The sequence below is a fragment of the Lycorma delicatula genome, chromosome 6 (genome assembly GCF_047948215.1).
Source record: "Lycorma delicatula isolate Av1 chromosome 6, ASM4794821v1, whole genome shotgun sequence".
In the NCBI taxonomy this organism is placed as follows: domain Eukaryota; kingdom Metazoa; phylum Arthropoda; class Insecta; order Hemiptera; family Fulgoridae; genus Lycorma; species Lycorma delicatula.
In genome coordinates, this window is record NC_134460.1 from 91,363,924 (window position 1) to 91,386,059 (window position 22,136).

Here is a 22,136-nt window from a genome sequence, read left to right on the forward strand (position 1 = left end):
CTATTCTTAGAAACAAACAGTTAACACTTCAAAATTATAAAATAACTCACAAAATACCAGAACTTTTCTTTCATGGTATCTTTTCAAAGCTGGTTAACAAAACTTTCTTTTGTTGTGCAATGCTGTTTTTAATGGCAACTTTCCCATCTAACATTTTTAAAATTGACACCATTACATCAGCAGTACTGGCAATTCCAGTAAAGGTACTGCTAATTAACTCTGAAAGATCTTATTGATTAAAGATTTTCCATATTTTTGAAGTGGTTTAATATTAAAAAAAGTTTAGTTTTTGATAAGAAATAAAATTAAACATTTAATGAAGCATACTTTAATGAACATTGTTCATTGCTTATTTCTGGTATTTCAGAGCTCAAGCAAGTACAAATTTCCAGGAATATTTAAAACAAGAATAGTTATGCATGCCTAATAATGAAGTGATGATATAATTTACTATGTGGATATGAAGAAAGCAGAAGGTTCTTAAGATCTTGGATGAGAATCCAAACAAACCAAATGAAAATTAATGACAAATGGATAAAAAAATTTACATTACCCACATCAGAAATATCTTTACTATTGTTATATTAAAAAAAACAGGACAATTATCATTACAAAAAATTATTTAATATTAAAAAACATACCTCAGGAATTGGGTAGTAATTAATATCAATGATTTTGTTAAGGTTTCGTGTAACAGCTTTGACAACTTCTTTAAGTTTAGAGAATTCGTAAGTCTTATCAGGATTAATGAACATGTTTACCGCAATAGATGCAAGATTACAAACAGCAACCTGAAAACAGAATCTAAATTAAGTACTTACTTTCAATCCATAAAAAAAAAATTATATTCCACAAATAACAATGAATGAACACATGCATGTAAAATTATAAATATAAAAATGAAATTTAATTTAAGTGAAGGTGACAATACTTAGTATATTGCAAATAAAAGACTTAGTTTCAAGGGATTAGACAGACATTCTTAAGTAAATTAATACCTCATAACCATTTTCAAGGTGATTAATTTATAAAGAAATACTATTCTATATTGACTAACTTAATCAGAATGTGCAAAATAATGATTTTAAGTAAACCGTTTATCCAAGGCAGCCTACATTTCTGGTTACATTAAATTTTGATATTAATCTTATACATCACCTCAGTTTTAAAGCAGTTAATGAATTAAACATTAATGATGAACATCCTAGGGTTAAGATGACAGAACTAAAAATAATTATACAAAGATCTTAATAAATTTGCACAATGATAATTCAGTTTTTCTTGAGCTGCAATGTAAAAAAAATTCCTGATAGTTTAAACTTTTTCATATTAAAAAACAACCCCGCCGCCATTACACGGTTCAAAAAACCATGGCCACAGTTATAAAATGGATAAGAGCATGTTCTCTGAGAAAGGATAATCGTCATTATGTATAAAAATTTTTGAAATTCTTAATATTGTTAACAGTGTTGTATTAAATGTGTTTTAGTTAAGTACTATAAATATAAGTACAAAGAAAAACAATATAAAAATGAAATCTAACCACAAATATACGTACAATTCATTCAGTACTTTGTAATTTATTGTATTATTCAACATTTTTATTTTATAACTAAGTAATTTTATTTGTAACTGTATCTTTCAGTAATAATAGTTTAACTACTATAATACAATGTTAACCCAACGGGTATTGAATTTTATTACTTTTTTTTTAATCTCACTTCACCTTCAAAATAATGCAGTTAGCCTATAAAGCAGGTACAACCAATGTCCCCATTTGGCTGCATTATTATAACAGGGATTGTACAATAATTATAAATGAAAAATCAGGTTTCATTACATTATACCATAAAACATGCTATGTTTTATAATGGAATACCCAGAACCTAATAGCATTTATTGGATGCTTTTCTTGTTACCAGTGTTAGTGTACAATAATGAAACTGTTAGCCAAAATGTTTGCCTGACCTCCAGGTTTTATCTTTCCTTTATGAAAAAGCTTTAACTACTAATGAATGACTTTAGCTGGATCTTTTTTCACACACTAAAAAAAAGTAATTTATCAGAAAGTATTAACTAGACATAAGCCTGTTTGTTGTTTAGAGAATAAATAAATACATTATAAAACATGAAAACCAGTCAATGTTGTCCAATAAAGCAAAAGGTCTGAGAAATCTAATACCTCATTAACAACCTATCACTCTATATACAATTGTTTTTTATTTGCTTAAGTAACAACATACTAACAGTCATGTATATTTGAGATTTTTTTGTTACATTTATCAAATAAACTTGAAAAGGGAAAGTCATGTGGGCAATTTTTGTTTATTTTTTAGAATATAATAACAAATAGTAGCCAAAAGAAGTGCTGAAAAAGCAGCAATAGCATTGAAACCTACCTAGTGCTTCAGTTTATCATATTTCTACCTAGAAAAAAGCCACTTCACTTCTGTATAAATCTTAATGGATTGATTTTGATAAATTAAATTTCAGACACATCCTATCCAGGAAAATTTTACTACTAAAATTTCACAATAATCAAATGCAAATTAAATTAAATTTTACAAAATCGATTTTTTGAAACTACTCACCTCATCAGGTGAAGTATATTCCATAATTTCAGTGCAAAGATTACTGCATTTTATAGTTCCAAGATTTTGTTGATTTGACTTACGATTCGCAGAATCTTTATACAACATATATGGAACACCAGTTTCTACTTGAGAGTCAAGAATAGCAAACCATACAGATTGAGCATTCACTTGTTTCACATACCTTCCCTCACTTTCATACCTGGAAAAAAATATAATATTAATCCAAATTAAACAATTACTAAAGCAATATTTAAAAACTACTCATCAACTCATAGTATTAACTAGCTTTCAGTAGCGTCAAATATTGCACACCAATTCCAAAATAAAATAATTTAGCTTCTTACATTGAAACAAGAGTAAATGCTTCAACTACAGTTCAGTTTTATCTTTCTTAATAAACTGCTTCAAAAAGAGAAAAGCAATTCCATCACGATTTTAATCTTTATACTTTTACTACTTAAAAAAAAATCAAAGTTCATATTTTCTGTACAAATATTTATTTCTATTTTACATAAGATTGCACTCTAGTGCAATCACTTGCAATCTAGTGTTAACAGGTGACTACAGGCGTTGTCAGAAAGTTTAGGGACAAGCCTACATTTTGTCAAATCCATTTTTGTCCCTCAATTAACTGCATTTCAGTCAATGTTTTTTACATGATGTTATTATTAAGCATCTAATAACGATTTTCAGTAAAAATTTCACTGTTCTAGCTCTAGTTCTTTTGCAGAAAAATTTTTTTTTTTCATTTTGAAAACAAGACTAAAGAAATCCCTGTTTTTAGACTAAAGTTTTTTCTGTCTAAAAATGGCTAGTCCTACAGCTGTGAACTTTTTACTGCAGCTTTATGGCATAACGATCATAAAATAATAATACAACCTGGGGAAAAAATTCCTACCATTTGGTTGCCTATCAAACAAAATTTTTTTTGGGGAAATTCAGCGACAAAACTAGTATTTTTGTTCCAAAATACCTCCTGAGTGGCAAAACTTGGATCTGTTCTGAGTATAGCTGTTTATCTCTGTGTCTTGTTTTGATGGATCAGCTGTGCATGCACACATTCTCTCGTGAACTTGTTGTGTCAGACCACTGTTTAAGATCTTGTCACACTTTTTACACACTTGTTTTCTGAAAGTAAATTATGCAGAAATGAAGCAATCATCTACATCTGAAGATACCAAGTGGCAAATTATCAGTATGTACAAGTGTGGTAACTCATACTGATCAAAAGAATCTAAACTTAATGTGTCTAAAACATGTGCTGAGAACACAGTGAGGTGTTTTAAGGAAGCCAGGTGCTGCCACTGAAGCTCTGCGAAGTGGCAGACCATGCAAAACTTTGCCTCATCAGGATTGAAAGCTTTTAATTTTGAGTCATAAAAATCAAAATGTAAGTTACAGTAATTTATTGTCTGTTATGAAGGAAAAGAAAAAAAAACACAATATTTGTGTGTTACTGTAAGGGTCAGGAAGAAGGAATGAACTCTTTCTATACACTCTGCAAAATTTTGCTAAATAAAATGACTAAAAAATAATGCAAAATTTGAGTAAAAGCTCAAATTGGCCGGTTAAAGGAGGCTTGTATTCTCAGATGAAAGGTGATTTAAACTATTTCCTAGGCGCAGAATCAGGGTCCAATGTACAAAGACTGAACAATTTTTGCCTGCTTGTGTCACTCTGATAGTTCAGGCCAGTGGCGAGGCCATGATGATGTAGGGTTCCATCACATCTGAGAAAGATTATGACGTAAATTTCATTACTTTCTATTTTGTATCATTAAAACTACTTTCTTACAAAAATTTGTGTTTTCTAAGGTCTGTTCCTAACTTTTTGCAACACTATACATATGTTAAGGTCAACTGCTGAAATGAAAATAAAGATATCTCTTACCTTAAATTTTCTATTAATCAAAATTTTTGTGATATTTACACAATTTAATGCATATAATAAAAATTTATTTTTAAAGTTTTTTTCAGTTTCAGTTTGTTTTCTTTCATATATTTTCATACATAAACCTACAACATAATATATTAGGAAACATTGTAGTTAAATAAAATATGCAAAACAGCATTCAAAAAATGTCTAATTACTGTTGATAAAAAGAGTCACCAAAAAACATTTTGACTTACTTAGCATATAACTTTTCAAATTCTTCACCCCAGACATCAGACAGGCCTGGACAATCATGAGGACACATTAAACTCCATTTTTCATTTTTCTCAACACGTTTCATAAACAAATCTGGTATCCATAAGGCATAAAATAAATCACGTGCCCTCAATTCTTCTTTCCCTGTATTTTTTTTTAAATCTAAGAACTCCAGAATATCAGCATGCCATGGTTCAAGGTACACAGCAAACGCACCAGGCCTCTGTTTAATACATATTTAACATTACAAAGAAATCAAATGAATTTAGTAATCCAACATATTCTCAATTTCAGTTTTTCACTCATAATAAAAAATAATACATAACAAGTGAAATTTTGTTTACTGTATTCTTTCAATTTTTGGGTGATTAAATAATTAATGACTATAGTATTATTAAACACATCTATATTTTTTGTTAATATTTTAGATATTTAATCATCTTGATATTTGAATTAATTATAAGTATTTATTCATTCTCGATTCCAATAACAAGTATTTGTAAAAACAAATCCTAAAATAAACTAAAAAATACATACCTTCAAAAAATATTTACAAGGGTGAATCAAATATAAACGGTAGATTTTTTTATAAATTTATTAATATACACAACTCATACCTTCATCATTTCTCTATATAGTCTCCTGCACGATCTATGCACTTTTACCAATGATTTGGAAGCTTGAATATTCCTTGTTCATAGAAAGTTTAAGAATGCATCTCAACCAATTGCTCACACTCTCAACATCTTCATTATTTTCAAATTGTTCTTCAAGCGATTCCTTCAAGGACGCAAACAAAAAACAGTCATAGGGAACAAATCTGGTCTGTAGGGAGGGTTTCTGAGAGCATTTTCTTTATCTTTTCAAAATCACAGTGCATGACCTGGTGTCATGGAGAAGGATGACTGACATCTCTGATGAGCATACCCAGTCTTCTGTTTTGATAAGACAGCTTTTGTTGACTGTAGCAGCTGGCAATAGTAAGTCATATTCACTGTTTGTTGATTGTGGAGAAAATCAATGAGTAAAAAAAAATCATTGCAAGAACTTTTCTGGCTGTCAGATGGGTTTTGGCCTTCACTGGGTAGCCCTCATCCTTCCTTCGCCACTCCTTACTCTGGAGTATAATGATGGACCCGTCTCATCACATGTGATAATGCGCCTCAAAGAATTGTTCCCTTCTTGCCAAAATCGATTCAGAAGACTCTCACAGATCTCTTACCTGATTCGTTTTTGACTTTCAGTCAACAATCTTAGAACCCATTGGGCACTCCTATAGGTGATACCAACTTCTGACACAATTTCTTCAACAGTGAACCAGTGATCAGCTTTCATAAGCTCTCGAACAGCACGGATGGTGTCAGCTGTGAGATTTGACCTTGGGTGTCGATTAAAACTTTTGTTTTCTATACTTTCTTGCCCGCCCTTAAATTGTCTGGCTCACATACACTCGGTTCAGTGTAGCACCTATAAAATGTACCTCTAAACGAGTTAAAATTTCCACAGGTTTAATGTCATTAGTTAAAAACTTTATGATTATACATTGAGCAACAATTGACAGAAGCTCTTGCTCACTCATGGCTGTACTGACAACAAAACAGAGCGGAGGAGCTAACCAAGCTGGCTCCCCCTCTCTAACACACCGAACATTAACCCCCCATTCCACCATCCAGCTCGAAGCTACTAGCTGTGTAGAATAGCAAAATTACTGTTTAAATCTGATTCATCTTTGTATTTTGAAAATAAAACCTTTTCATATCTTTAAGTTAAATTAATTTTATAATTTTTAATATTATCTACTTCTAACTTTCTTCTATCAGTAAAAAACAAATCATCAAAATAGATCAAATTGTTGAGGAGCAAGGCTTGAATGTACTTAAAAAAGCACATATACAATATCAAGAGATCAAACTTCTTTCTTTGAAGGCAAAAAAAAATGTTTCTTTACTAACAAGAATAAATAAATAAAAGCAACAGAATTCTGTTCCTTTTATTTAGTTTTGCTAGTAAAGAAACATTTTTTTCTTCTAAAAAAATTTTTTTTTATATTTGGAGTTATTTTAGACAAATGTAAAAAGTAAAGAAAATGTTAAATTATCTTCATTATATAATTAAAATTCCAGTTTACAAAGAAAATTATAAACCATTCAACATAATTTTCGTTTAACCAAGAGCAAAATGTTAATTTTAAGAAAATGAAATGAATCTTATTTCAATTTGCACAAGTCATATAATATAGAATGCATTAGAAATATTATTACAATATAGAATGTTATTGCATCAAAATGAATAGGGGTACTACTACAAGGCAGATATATGAGCATACATTTGAATGTTTAGTGAGATACAATATCTTCAGTGGGTCTTTTTTTTAAGATAAGCTTGGACCATTAACCAATTTTTGAGGAATTTGAGATGTGGTTCTTTTAGTGGCATCTTGAAAATATAATGAAAGAAAAGATATACAAATACTTTGAGAAGAATCATTACTCTCCTCAAAGCCTCTGTAAAAAGTGTCTGTCTATTACATTTAATAGACAGACACTTTTTAAACAGTTAATATCCTTGGTTTATGTTATACCAGGAAATTAGTATATAACATTATATCATGTATGTTTTATAATGATAAGGAGGATCCAATTAAAAACAGAGATGTAACAAAAAGAATGTTGTAATTGAATAACCTATGAAATTTGTTCAAACATATATTGAGTGACTTGTTTAGAGTAGCTGTTTTCAAAATTATTATCAGCTGACAAAATTATGCTTATTTTGATAAGCTAAGTAAAATATGTAATAATAGCAATTAAAAACAACCATTACTACACTGAAGATGAAATTATATTTTATAAATAAATATGTAATCATTTCTCTGGCAGAACAGATACATATAATAATAACTTTCATAATACCTTAATTCTGAATTAGGTAAACAGGACAAAACAGAAAAACAAATGCTATCACCTCCAGTAGAAGTAAAGAATATTTAATCATGTATTTATTCATCAAAATTAAATAGAATGTCAAGATCACTTAATGGGTAAGTAGCCAAACATAAGTTGCTAATCCTCACCTGATTACCTGAAAATAAAACACAACACTGTAAGACCGCCATTAGGAAAAGTGGTAAGAGAAGTAGAAATGCCATTCCTGTTCCTGAAAAAGGTTGATGAAAGAAAGGGGACAGCTTGGATTTTAGGTTTACTTCTACCTATACTGTGAATATGAGACCCTCTAAGGACATGAGAAGATTGAGAAGATAAACAAGGTAATTTGTATGAAGTGTTATAGAATATTTATGTTTTAACATATATAATTTGATATAAATACACAGTAATTATGTGCTTAGTAGGTGTGATTGCAACTTTTGTATAATTTAAAGGAAAATTGCAATCAACTCAAGTCCCAGCGGTTTCTACTCTTCATACACTCAAAAGCTGAAGGCCTCTGAGGAGAAATTACTTCTCGCAGAGTGCAAAGACTGAAATGTTAACATAATTGAGAATGTAGGCTGTAGTAAGAATGTTGGGGTTAAACAATTAGTATCAAACGGAAAATAATGGAGAATAGCATTTAACCAATCCACTGTTGAGCACAAACACACATGTGCTCATTAAAACTGTTGAGGGGTATTAAAATTAAATAGAAAGTTTATAAAAATTAATAATGTATTATTTCACTGTTACTTTAATTTCACAGCAACATACATTAAAACATTATTGAAATCATTCTACTTCAGTACAGATAACAGTATATGTAAGAAGAAAATAAACATAGTTTAATATAATATTATGCTTCTATCTTGTTCTCTTAAACAAGGTATGAGAATAAAAAAGAATATTTCATAAAACAAAGGTAGCTTGCAAAGCTAATAAAAGCACTCAACATTTACATAACGCATGCTTAAATAATGCTGGATATCACAAAAACGTACAAAATGTAGTGGTGTTTGAATAATAGAAAAGGACCATCAAAATTTTTTAATTCATAAGTACAAATTTTTTTTAATAAAAATTTTGGTTAAACAAAACTAAAATATATATATAATAAAGATAATACATAATTTTATCTATTATTTATTTGTGCCCAATAGGTTGATCTAGTGATTGACTTGTCTTCACTGATTTTCTAAGTTGAAGGTTCTGAGGTTCAAATCATAGTAAAAGTTGCTTTTATATGGATCTGAATACTAGACAATGTATAACAGTGTATTTTGGAAGTTGGGGTTTAATTAACCATACATCTCAGAAATGGTCAGCCTGAGTCTGTACAAGATTACACCTCATTTACATGTTTTATACATATCCCCACCTCATTGGACCATGGGGGGGGGGGGGTTGCTTATTGTTCACTAGTTGAACAGATTGCTATATATACATTAAGAAATAATGTATATTTAGGAATAATAATGTGTATTAGGAAATAATGTGTGTTTTTCCTGGGCAAAAAATGCTTTACTTATTGTAAATAAACAAATGTTAAAAGTTGACAATTATAAACTAAAACCCAACAATGAAAAATACATCTTAAAAGGAAAAAGCTTGTAATGTATGCTTAAATAAAAACACAAAAATATACCACATTGTTTATCTCAAAATAATAAAATTACAAATTGCTAATTATATTTCCATAAGCCAGTAATGTTCAAATTTTATTGTTCATTTGTTATATTTTCACACTTTTTCTTGGCGTATTTTTTTAAGTGTAAAAAAATCTAAATTTTTCACAAATGATTTCTACAATTTCTATTTTCTAAATTAGAAAAACATTATAATTGGATTTATTCCCCGTTAAATTTATATGCAATCTCTGCAAAAGTAGTTAAAAAAAATAATAAATAGTAACATTTTAAAATTAATTTGAATAAACTCATGTAATAAGATAATATAAATACAATTTTTTAAAGTAAAAAATAACTTTTAAATGTAATGGAAAAATAAAAATGACTGAACAACAAAATATGCAAAAGTTATAAGAAAAAAATATTTTGACAGTTACAAAATTACATACCTTATTTCCACCTTGATCAACATATCTAGCAGTATTATTAAATACTCTAAGCATAGGAACAATACCATTTGATGTACCATTAGTACCAGCAATATAACTACCAGTCACACGGATACAGTGCACATGAACACCAATTCCACCAGCAGATTTTGAGATCAAAGCACACTGTTTCAATGTATCATAAATACCTTCTATGCTATCTTCTTTCATGGCTATTAAGAAACAACTGCAAAAAAATTACTTAATTTAATTAAAAAAAAAAAAAAAAAAAAACATAAAACATTAAACATAAAGTCTAAGTTTCAATTATTTAATTGAAACTTATAGAAATACCTTTAGTATTTCATAAATATAATTATTTTTTCTTTTAATTCTACAAGCTTTACAAGGCATAACATAAATATTATCTGTAATTTCTCAATATTGAATCTTTTTCCAAATACTAAATTACTTAACTGAACCAAAATGTAAGAAATATAAAGCAACTCGAATAATATTATACAGCAAAATGTTTCATTCTCCTTTTTGATCCAGTCTGTTCTGGAGTCAATGTATTGATTCCATTAAAAAAGAATTCCTACTACTCCAGTGTCTTAATGTTATATCTTTAAACACAGTTTTTATTTTAAACATATATACTGCAAAAGATGAGATAATGAAATAAGACAAGGAAATATAACATGGATTTTTTCCATTATTTAAACAATATAAATATGTTTGAAAAGCCAGCTTATGAAGGCAGACTGTTCAGATCTGTTTTGCTAAATAGCACTGAATTTCAAAGTATCTTTTAATTAAGCTTTATGAATCTTCTTTGACTGACATACTAAAATTGCAAGTAGAAGCAACCACAGTAGAATAGCAACTATTGACAAATGAACCTGGATTTAACAGAATTGTTAAAACAGGATATATCTCTATGTTCCCATAAATTTTACAAATAATTTCATGTTGATTTTCCCTATAATAACTGGAACCTGGCAAATATGGAGACAGAAAATTTCTCACATTAACAATTTTATAATATTTTGCAATATAAGACAAGAAGGTTTCTATTGATATTAAAACTGGAATATTGGTATAGTTCTTTTGTTGTAAAATGAATAATCTCAACTGTACCTGTATACATTTTTTCCTGTTGATAGGCAGGAGGCTAGTAAGCAATATCTATTTATTTGATCAAATAAGTCAGCATCACCATATTACCATCTCTAAATAAAGTTGCACAAATATGAATCTACTAATTTATTACTAGTATGTACCGTATCTTATTTTTGTGTTTTGTTAAATGACAGTACTCATTTCATGACCTGTCAAGTGTCATTTGTGTAAGCCTGGTTAAGGATTTACAAGATTGTACTTCTTTGTGACTGTGATTCCATGATTTTTTGTTAATTTTTCACACATCATTATTAATAATATTAACAATAAGAACATTGTTGGATAGTAGGCAGAAGGCTAGCCACATTTTTATCTTTAACTATGTAAAAAATGTATTCTTTTGTTCAAATATCATTTGAGAAGAAAAGGAATTTTCAATATCCACATACTTGTTGTAGTAGACATGACATGAGATTGTTGTTTAATGTTGACAAGACACGTTAGGATGTTTTACCTGAACAGTGGATGTTCAATAGGCACTGTCAACAGGCAAAAGAATAAATTTTGCCTGCAGTTAAAGCCAGAAGTACAGCTAGCCTATTATTCAATTATCCAAAAATGATTCTTCCTGGTAGTATAATTATTAATGGTATGGGAAACTAATGACAACTTGACATAAAATTACACAATAGAGGTCACAAATAAGTAAATTTTAGATCCTTACTCAGACACACACACAAATGTCATTTGACGCTTCATTCAACAAGTACCTTTATTTAATGAAACAAAGATAAGAAACAGTACATACAAATTGTAAATAGGTAGTTTGTATCTGTGCAAATTTATTTGGTGGAAAACGTATTGTAACGCCAAATGAAGGCGTAAAATTAATTGCGATCAATAAACATTATCATTTTTAGAATAGGCCAATTCTTGAATCAATAGAATCCTGTTCATGCCTGACCAGGATTCAAACCCGGGACCTCTGAATGAAAGACAGAGACTACCACTTGCATCACAGAGGCCGTCAGTCAACATAAGTTAGCGTTTAAAAAGGTAACTGTTGCTTTTTACAAGTATTTTTAAAAAGGTAACTGTTTTTTTCTGTGTTTACAATAAATGACTTCAGTTAGATCTTTTTTTTTTTTATATATTACACAAATTAATTTATCATAAAGTGACTATAACTAGACATAAACCTGTTTGATACTTTGGAAATAATTAAATAAATAAAACATGAAAACCTAGGACCTTTTGCTTTATAGAACAATACTGACTCCTACTTGGTTTCCTTGTTTAATAATGTATTTATTTATTCTTAAAGCAACAAACAAGCTTATATCCAATTATAGTCATTTTATGATAAATTATTTCTTGTAATTTATGAAAAAAGATCCAACTGAAGTCATTACTAGTAAACAGAAAAAGACACCTTTTCATGAGCTAGCATATGTTTACTTCAGTTTTCTAGGAATCCAGATATAAAAATACAGCTGTGATAGTAGCTATACTTTTATAAGTGTAATCCTAGTAAACAGAAGTTAACATTTGTTAGCTTGTAAAGGCAAGCATCTTCTTCTAGCTAAATTGATGAAATAAATACCTAAATACCTTTGAGTGAAATGATGAAGGTTTGTTAATATATTTTACTTTAATTGAAACAGTAGTGACAATCTAGTTATAAGTATTAAAAACAAACTCTTCCACTAATAGCAGCATCGAATGCAACAGATGTAATGAAGTTTATAAATAAAAACATAATATACCTTTTTATTTTAAGATAATAGTACGGTTACTAAATAAGAAAATAAAATGTTAGGAAATGAGTGGAAAATTTAAATTACAAGTAATGTAATGTAGTTGGCAAAGATATTGTCATCTTAGTGGTAAAAAGTGCAATTTTACTTTTTTTACAGTACAGCAATTTTAGTCAAGATTACCTTCCAAAGGATTTGTTTATCAGGATTTGGTCATTTCACAAAGCTCTGTTAGTTGAAATCGTTACAAATAGGAGTTTGACACTTTTACCACTAAAAGATACATTCATTTACATTAAATTTTGACAAAAAAACAATTAAAATAAAATGGACTTGGTTAGTTTACCACTAAGCTATATATACACACCAATCTGCAGGGTGGCACCCCAAAAGGTGGAGGTAGATTTCACCAGTGCTAAGTAGGGGAAAAAAAGATTTTCACCTTAAAGTTAAGAAAAACTTCAAATTTAGTCAATATGACAATGGTTGCATGTGAAAAAAAGTTTCACATGTTTAGCATATGACAAGCCCCATCTTCTTACAATTCCAGCAACATTTTGGTCACCTCTTACTGTAAGGATTGGTCAAATCAAAATTTGTTTCAGACAATAGTTTTAGGTAATGTTTAGAGGATTAAAAATGGGGTTTTGGAGAAACCCTATTTTTTACACCCCCTGGACCAATGGTTGGTGAAATCAAAAAACTTTACTTTAATAAGTTTTAGGCCTTTATCCAAAGAATAGTAGGAACTTTAAACAAATTGGATAATTTACTTAAGAGTTATAGTGATATTTTGTTTTTTCGACCCCATTTCCACCCCCTATGGTCTGATTTTGGATGTTAAGGAACTCAACCAAGATTTTGGGAAAAGTTATTTTTAAGGAGCAATTTAAAAGTGAATGTACATACTTTTGAGCTGACGGTGGTTCTAGGGTCTGTGGGATGTGAAATGCAGATAAGTCAAAATTTTCTAGAAGTCGAATCACGGTACCCATTACAATAGATAGTTTTCTTATGAAATCTACCTAAAATGACTCCCTATATGATACTGTAACAAGACTAGTATAATGAACCTGAATAACAGATTCCTAGAAATTAAGAAGTAGTAGAAAATACAATAATGGGAGGAATCCAGAAAGGGGCAAAAAGAAACCCTTTCAATAAAGGAAGCAGGTTCGTTTAACAATCGTCTTTTGTAATACTGCCCACTGACACCTAAACAGATGTTCCTTGAGAAGAGTTACCGGATCTAGATTTGGAATTTCATGGGAATGTATGAGGGCAGACGATCATTCTCATGCTTTGAGTTGGGTCCGGTCCAGCAGATAGATAGGAGTATAAATATTCCAGGAAAGACCAGTTGAAATCAGTCTAAATGAGACATTATGATGAGTCTGTGAGAAAGTGCTACGATAGAGGAGTTATTATGCGAGTAGGTCAATGATGGAGTGAATTAAGTTTGACGTGTTTAGGATGATGAAACAAGTAATTGCAGTACATGAAAACAAGAAATGGTTTAGTGAGTCACTTTTAAGATTATAAATGGAAGAGATAATGTACTAAATTTCTTTCATAAATTGTTTGGGTAGTTTTATTTGTGAACAGCAAAGGTATTTACAGTAAAAGAACTTTATAATTGTCTTATCTATTGTACTATCGTTGTTAATACAAGACATTAGTGATTAAAAGTGTTAAGACAAGTGGTCATACTAATGTCTTTTGCCAATGGACTGAATTATATTTAACTACCTGTAAATAAATCCTGATGATTATTTTAAACTCTATTCTCTAGTAATCACTGCTGGTTATTATTATTATTATAATGTGGTTGTGATTACTATGATTATTTGTTGTTTTTTTGTCGTTTATTATTCTTATTGTCATTGTTATTAATAATTTATCTTGTTTTATTTATGTTCTTAAACTAATAAATTGTAATTATATAAAAATTTTCCATTGTCATCTCACAATATCCTGATCGAATCACAAACACGTGACAATACATTATGTCTTTGTTTACCATCAGCTGAACCATTCGTACTGGACAACTCAAATTAAGAATTAACCATAAAATGTCAAAAACATTTTTAGGAGAAAAAAAGACTGTCAAGAGGGATGGACAATACGCAACAATTACGTACAAATTAATCAAAGTATTAGAAAAGAAACAAGGATTAAGAAGAATCCTTGGATTAAGAAGAATATAAAGGTTCACAAAAAAATAATTTGTAAATTACTGAACCTGGAAAGTTGTGGCCTGGGAGTTGCTGCACTAAAAAGTGTAGGAGAAGCTTGTGTATAGTATCGCTCTGACAATAAATTATAAGTCTCTATAGCTGCACTGATATCTTCACCATGTATACCCACAGCAACTCTCATTAACATATGTTGAGGACGTTCAACAACACGACCATTGATCCTCAGTAAATATGAACGCTCCAAAGTCTATTAACAAAAAAATAATAAAAAAACACTTCAGTTTCTCTTTTCAAACAAATAAGTAAATTATTTTAACAAAGAAAAGCATCACAGAAACATCACAATAATACCTTTTCTTAAAATAGTTTACTTTCACTAATTTGATTTTGATAAACAAAAAACCTGGCTTTACAAGGATCCAATTCATTAGTTTTGCATTTCGTACAGTCCCTCGATAGGAAATTAAAATTTTTGAACAGTTCCACAAAAAAAAAGAAGGTTGTACATTTACTAAGCCACACAAAATAGGTGATTATTAGAAGGTAAGAGCATGATACTGACGATGGCGTCAGGACTGCAGCTCGTAAAGTAACCATGCTACTCAACTAGGGAAGAAGAATAAAGGATAAGGAAATAAAAACAAAGAGAAAGAGACTCAACTCCCAAAGGAACTTCCACTGACAGGGGTAATTTACAATCTTGTCCAAGACCTTTGATATTGATGAGAAAAAACTTTATTGTGAACAACCAATAAAACCAATTAGTCTGCTGATTTAGTTTAGCACACAATTTGTTATTAGTTCAAACCTTACTATCTGTTGCAAGCTATTTAGTTATAATAATATTTATATTGTACTTGCTCCCAATATTGTATTTTCTTGCAAAATTCTTGTACTATTTAATTTGTTAGGTAAACACTAAATATATATTATACTTTAATTTAGCATACTAAGATTAGCGCATTAACAATATACAACTCTTTAAGAACTAGGCTCATGCTAATGTAAGCAAACTAAATCATGGTTATTTATCAATCAAAATTAAATTATAAAAAAAAATTCCATCAACCTTCTTCTACGGTAGTGATCCTGCTTAAATAACAATAAAATAATTCAAATTTTAATAATAACATTATAAAAAAAAAGGCTTAAAAAGTTTATACTAGAGAGGAATTAGAAGGTGGCATTCAGTTTCTGCCAGAATTGAAGAACCTAAACAGAAAAATGCTAAACTTTTTTTTTATATTCATTAAACTCTTATGACAAAGGATTGTCAACTGTCTGATCTTCATTACTGTATGGTAAGTAAACTGGGAAATGGATGATAGCAGGTAAGGAATAAAAAAAAGTATTATTCAAATATTTTACACACCTTAAAACCAAAGTAGTTGTAGCGGTAGTCTCGATCATATATAATAGCCGAATTCAGTTGATCAGCATTTTCCATAATTATTTTATAATGATAATCAGAGATCATAGGCATAGGTTGACCAGTTACATTATTTATCATAGTATATAAATCGTGTATCACATCTATAAATTAAAAATTTCACATCTATTAAAAATCAAATTACTAAAATTAATTTTGTTACATATATTAAAAAAAATTTTCATTATAAATTAAATTAACATATAAACTCAACATGTTGTAAGATGCTTCTTTAGAAGCACGATAAAAGTTCATTTTTTCACAAAAACTGATTATATATATATATATATATATATATATAATAACCTAAGTTGATAAACAAATTCCTACTGAATACAAAAGTAATCAAGATAATCTTTTACCTATAAATATATAAAATAGATATAAAATTATAAAATAATCCTTAATTTGATACATAACTTCCAAATGAATACACAAGGTAATGTTTTATCAGATTAAATAAAAATACTTATGGTACTTTTTCATTCAAATCTATTTTTTTTTTTTTTTTTTTTTTTTTTTTTTGTCACCGATCACTTGACTGGTTTGATGTTTTTTCATTAATTTCTGTTGTAATTTTTTAAACTCAAACATATCTATTACTACATCTGATATTTTTAATTATCCTTTTATATATTCCAATCTTTGTTTTCCTCTATAGTTTTACATGCTTCTACTACCATGTTCAAACGAACATAGGCATTTTAATATAGTCTACCAACCTAATTCAACTCTGGAAAATTCTTTCACTAAATTCTCTCTAACCAGTTTGCATTAAGACATCTTAATTTTAAATTGTATCAACCTACCCCTAATTTCCACATCCTCCTGTAACACCACATTCTATCTTTTCTTTGTTTTTTATTGTCCATATTTAAATATCATAAAATGATGATACACTCCCAGGAAGATTTTTTAAAAATTTCTTTCTAATTCTTAGATCTCTATTTGATAGCAGACTTTCTATATTCAAGTCCTTATTGGTTCCAGCTGCTTTTTATATTTATATAATTTAATCCATTCACAGTAATTTAACCTTTAAACTCCTTATTTATCACTCTGTTCCTATACTTACTTAAGTTTCTTATAGCCAGAAGTGAACAACAGCATTCAGTCAGAGATTGTGGCAAAATAATTGATATTGCACGAGCAAGCTCACCTTACCTCCTGTTTAGTATGTTAGTCAATGGTACAAGTTCTACAACAGTAAAACATTTATGAAACTCATGGTCTTAGAAACTAAGACCATTAAGACCTGCCATGCAAAACTGATGGCCATTTGAGCTGTGGCAGACATGGTAGAAGTAGACATCCTTCAACATCCAGGCTGCAAGATAATGTGTAAATGGTGCAGCACACATGTTAACTGGAACTTTGTAGTCCATCTGAGTGGCCTATCTGAACACTGATCTCACAACCAGTGACTTTTTCTTGTAGGGGTGAAAAAAGGGCAAGATGTAAATTTATAAAGGTTAATTTTACAAGTATAACTAATCAGATTAGAACTGGAACTTATTTTTCAACTATTCTGTACATAAAAACATTTAATCATCCTCTCTACTACTAAGTAGAATAAAAATCAATTAATAGAGCTTTATGACATAAAAATATAAAATTTTACTAGCTAACCTGAAAAGGTCTTCTTAGTTTCCTTATGCAAATTTGACACCGCAATACGAGCAGCAAGAATCGCATAATCAGGATGTTTGGTAGTCAAAGTAGCAGCAGTTTCAGCAGCAAGATTATCCAATTCAACTGTAGTCACACCGGGATAAAGGCCGCTTATTACTTTCACAGTTATTTCAGCCTAAAAATGATAATAAAATGAAAAACAAAGACCACAAAAAAAGAAGTTTTATACAAAAGCCAACAAAAATATTATATAATAGCATACTATAACACTGAGAGTACAAAAAAGAATATCAGGGTTTCAATTTGTTTTAATACCTCTTGGATGAGGTGTACAATATTAATCTATGGCTACAATCAAAGAAAAAAGGGCAGTTTTAATTGCAACATAGCTGTATAAATTGATTACTTATCTTTCCTTTTGACAACAGTAGCGAAGATGGTGAATGCTGAATAGAAAACCTTCTGTTCATGTTGCTGCTTACTAAATTTGAATTTTTAGTTACAGTTCAATGTGCATTGTTCCATATAAAGTTTAATTTTGATCCACCAAGTGACAATAATTTATTGATAGCATAATTGGTTTGAAACAAATGGATGTGTACAGGATGACCACGGCAGTCTGAAGGAATTGTTGAATGTGTCAGACAGTCATTCCTGTATACTCCTGAAAGGACTGTTAGGAAGGCAAGCTGTGAACTAGCAACACCAGTGATGAAAGTGTGGAATGTTTTAAGGAAACGCTAATGTACAGGTCTATACCATTTACACCTGTTAAGACTATGCTGTGTGCAGCGACTTCTCAAACTAAATATTGCACCCTAACAGTGAGGTCTTTCTTTATCCTATTGTGTTTGTGATAAGTCAACATTTCATCTTAATAAAAAAGCTAACATACACAATGTCCAATCTGGGACTCAGAAAATCCACATTACTCTCAAAATGCAAAAGGAACTATAAAAATTAAATTTAAGCTGCTTTATTTGAATATTCTACATAAGAAGCTCTTTCCTGAAATACAAGATGAATCAGAGAATTTTATTTAGTAACATGATGTACCAACTAACTGGTGTAACTCTACATGAGATTGGTGATGAGACAGCTTGTTTGCAGTGGACCTCATGTGACTTTCTCCTTTGGAGTCACAAAGGATCTTGTGCCTTGGCCATTGATTACCCAATTTGAGATTCAGGACTGAAGGAGCTAACACTCCATTACACTAGACACCCTGGTACGAAACAAACTCTGCTATGAGTTTGATATGTGCCACATAATAAAAGGTGTTCTCACTGAACATGAAGGGAAAAAGTTACTCTTTCATTTTATTTGTGATTCATTACTGTAAATGAAAGTTATGAGATATTAAATAGCTTTACAACTCCAATATTCTTTTTTATAGACCCTATACAATAAGCATTAATTGCAGGTTTTAATTACATGTGATGGCTTAATGCCACAATACTAATCCTGTAAACTGACAGCATATTTTTTCTGGGTTTGAATGTTGGCTGGGTGTTATTTTCATATTAACTTATGGCTGTATAGTCTATTATATACATTACTTCACATAACAATTAGTTTCTGCATTAGTAGATATTTAAAAAAAAAGAACCTTTATAGAATTTCAAAATAATTTTAAGGAAGCAGAATTTTTTAAAGAACTTGTAATTTTAATTTCACTACAATACTGACATCTTACTTTTGTATAATCTATATTAGTAACTCTATTAATTCCATTATAGAATCAAATTATTTGTGACACAAATTTCTTGCTTTGTAAGTAGTAAGTTAAGAGTAAATAAATTGTATTAGTAAAAAATATAATATTGCAAACTCTTAATATTCTTTAACAAAAAAAAAAAATATATATATATATGTAGCTAGCTATACAGTATACTACATAAGAGAAAAGTATACTTATCAGGTCAACTTTACATGTTGGAGTTTTTGCAGTTCTTGATGTTTCACAACCTCCCTTCTAACAAAAAAAAAAAACACAATTTCAGCATTGAAAAATTCCTGAAGGATTATGTACATATGTTGAGCTGATTTTTACTTGATGTCTCTGTACTGGATGAAATCTGGAATGATGATTTTTATATAATGGGTATAGAAGTCATTTAATTTTTGTCGCAACTGGACATAAAGGGCAGGAAGATACAGATATACAAGATAGAAAACCATTTTTCATTTTTGCTATTTCTAGAGTCAAACTCACATTCTTGTACAAATTAAAAGATTGCAATTCATTAGTTTGTCACTTTGAGATTACTTAGTATGTACGAGAGCATTTTTTATGTAAGGTCCAATTGGCTACAGCTATGCAAATTCTGTGCAGCTGTCAAAATGCGCATTTGCACCGGCTTCTGGCAAGCCTTACCCACATGCAGACACCATATTTGTAGTCTTAGTATTACTGTACATAGTTTATATTGTAAAACTAAAATGTTTCAAATAATTAAGTGGCCCACTGATTGTGAAATGTGATCTGAGATTTGATTTTTTTGACTGCAAGGAATGTGTCAGCAGTGAACACTCATCACCAGATATGTGAGGTTTATGGGCTTAATTCAATGAGTGATAGCAAAGTGCGTAAATGGGTAAGACTGTTGAAGGACGGGTGGGAAAATGTCCATGATGAACCGATATTGGGCCGAGCTTCTGTAATCACAGACGATTTGGTGCGCAAAGTTGACGCAAAAATTCATAAAGACTGGCGATTCACTATTTCCACTGTCATTGACATTCCCACAAGTTTCAAGGTCAGTGCTTTACAAAATGGTTTTTGATATCTTGCACTTAAAAAAACAGTGTTCACATGGGTTCCCAGATGCTTTTTGAAGAACACCAAAAAAGAATGCTTTAACATTTTTGACTCGATACAGTGAGGAAGGAGATGAACTTTTTGGACCACACTGTCACAGGGGACAAGACATGGGCTCTTAACATCACCCCCAGCATCAAAGCAGCAGTCGGAATAGGGACAAACAACATCTCCAGTCAAAGTGAAAGCCAAACAGACAATGTCATCATGCAAGATTATGGCAACTGTGTCTTGTAATAGCATGTGCAATAATGTTTTGTAATAGCATTATGTCCTGTTAGTTGATTTTATGCCCAAAGGGACAACAATAAACTCAGCTACATACTATCAGACCTTGCCAAAGCTTCGGCGTGCCATACAGAATAAGCAACTTGGCCTACTGTCATTTGCAGTTTTGTTGCTGCATGCTCAAATTTTAGAGTTAATCATATCTTTTGGATGAATGGATCATCCACCATTCAGAACAGACTTGTGCCAAGCAATTACCACCTGCTCCACTAGCTGAAAGACTTTCTCGGCAGTCAGCGGTTTGGCACCAATTAAAAAATGAAAATAACAGTTGTCTTCGAAGGTAGCTGATTACTATGACATGGGCATAAACAATTTAGTAAAATGCTATGACAAATGTTTAAATAAACAAACTAAATTAAAAAAAATATGACATGCAAGAGTGAAAAAAAGTTTCTGACAATATCTTTACTAGTTATTTTTTTTATTAAAAAGCAGACCTTACTTAAAAAAATAGCTCTCATATGTGAACAATTTATTTCAAGGATGAGTTACAATAAGCCAAGTTTTTTTTTGCTTTTTTCAGTCACTATTATGCTTAATATCTTCAAACTGGCTGAAGTGATTTCATGAAATTTTGTACAAACCTTTGAATATGGGTCACTGATAGTCATTAATTTTGGTTGTAATTGGTTCTTTGGGATGGGGAGGTAACAGTCATCATGAGTCCTTACCTCAACATTTTACAGTGAAATAATTTTTTTTCAATTATCTCTTAGGAGGCTTATACACTAAGCAAAGCAAAAATATAGTATACCAAACCCAAATATAGTTAACATTAAACAAATAAATAGTATTATTCTTATTGGAATATACTAGCTGATGGAGTTATTAAAACTAAGGACTTTAATCATTTTAGTTTAATAGTAGTCTGACAAGGACAAAGTCCTCGGTAGCCAGGTTATATATATAACTTTTCCAGATTTTTTCTACATTAATTTATTTACAAGACTTTTCATTAAATTTATCAACTCTATCTACACGAAAAAGGATGAAGGATGTAGCTAACTGTACATGGAGTTCGTACACAATCATAAAAATTACTATTAAAAAAAGAAGAAAATATGCCTTCCATAAAAGTGTTAATAACTCTTAAAGGATCTACACTTAAAATATTAACTGTCGAACAAATTCTTAATGCTTCTATTAAATGAGTTT

General features: G+C 30.0%; 1 protein-coding gene across 1 annotated transcript in view; it reads right to left on the reverse strand.

Annotated features, from left to right (window-relative positions):
- The window catches only part of RnrL (Ribonucleoside diphosphate reductase large subunit), a 44,302-nt gene that overhangs the window by 16,449 nt on the left and 5,717 nt on the right, over positions 1-22,136 (reverse strand). Inside the window, exons 3-9 of the mRNA XM_075368083.1 lie at positions 17,867-18,044; positions 16,181-16,341; positions 14,853-15,055; positions 9,753-9,978; positions 4,724-4,965; positions 2,592-2,793; positions 642-791 (exon numbers count right to left, since the gene is read on the reverse strand). Of these exons, the coding sequence (XP_075224198.1) occupies positions 642-791; positions 2,592-2,793; positions 4,724-4,965; positions 9,753-9,978; positions 14,853-15,055; positions 16,181-16,341; positions 17,867-18,044 (1,362 nt within the window). The remainder of the gene's footprint in view (positions 1-641; positions 792-2,591; positions 2,794-4,723; positions 4,966-9,752; positions 9,979-14,852; positions 15,056-16,180; positions 16,342-17,866; positions 18,045-22,136) is intronic.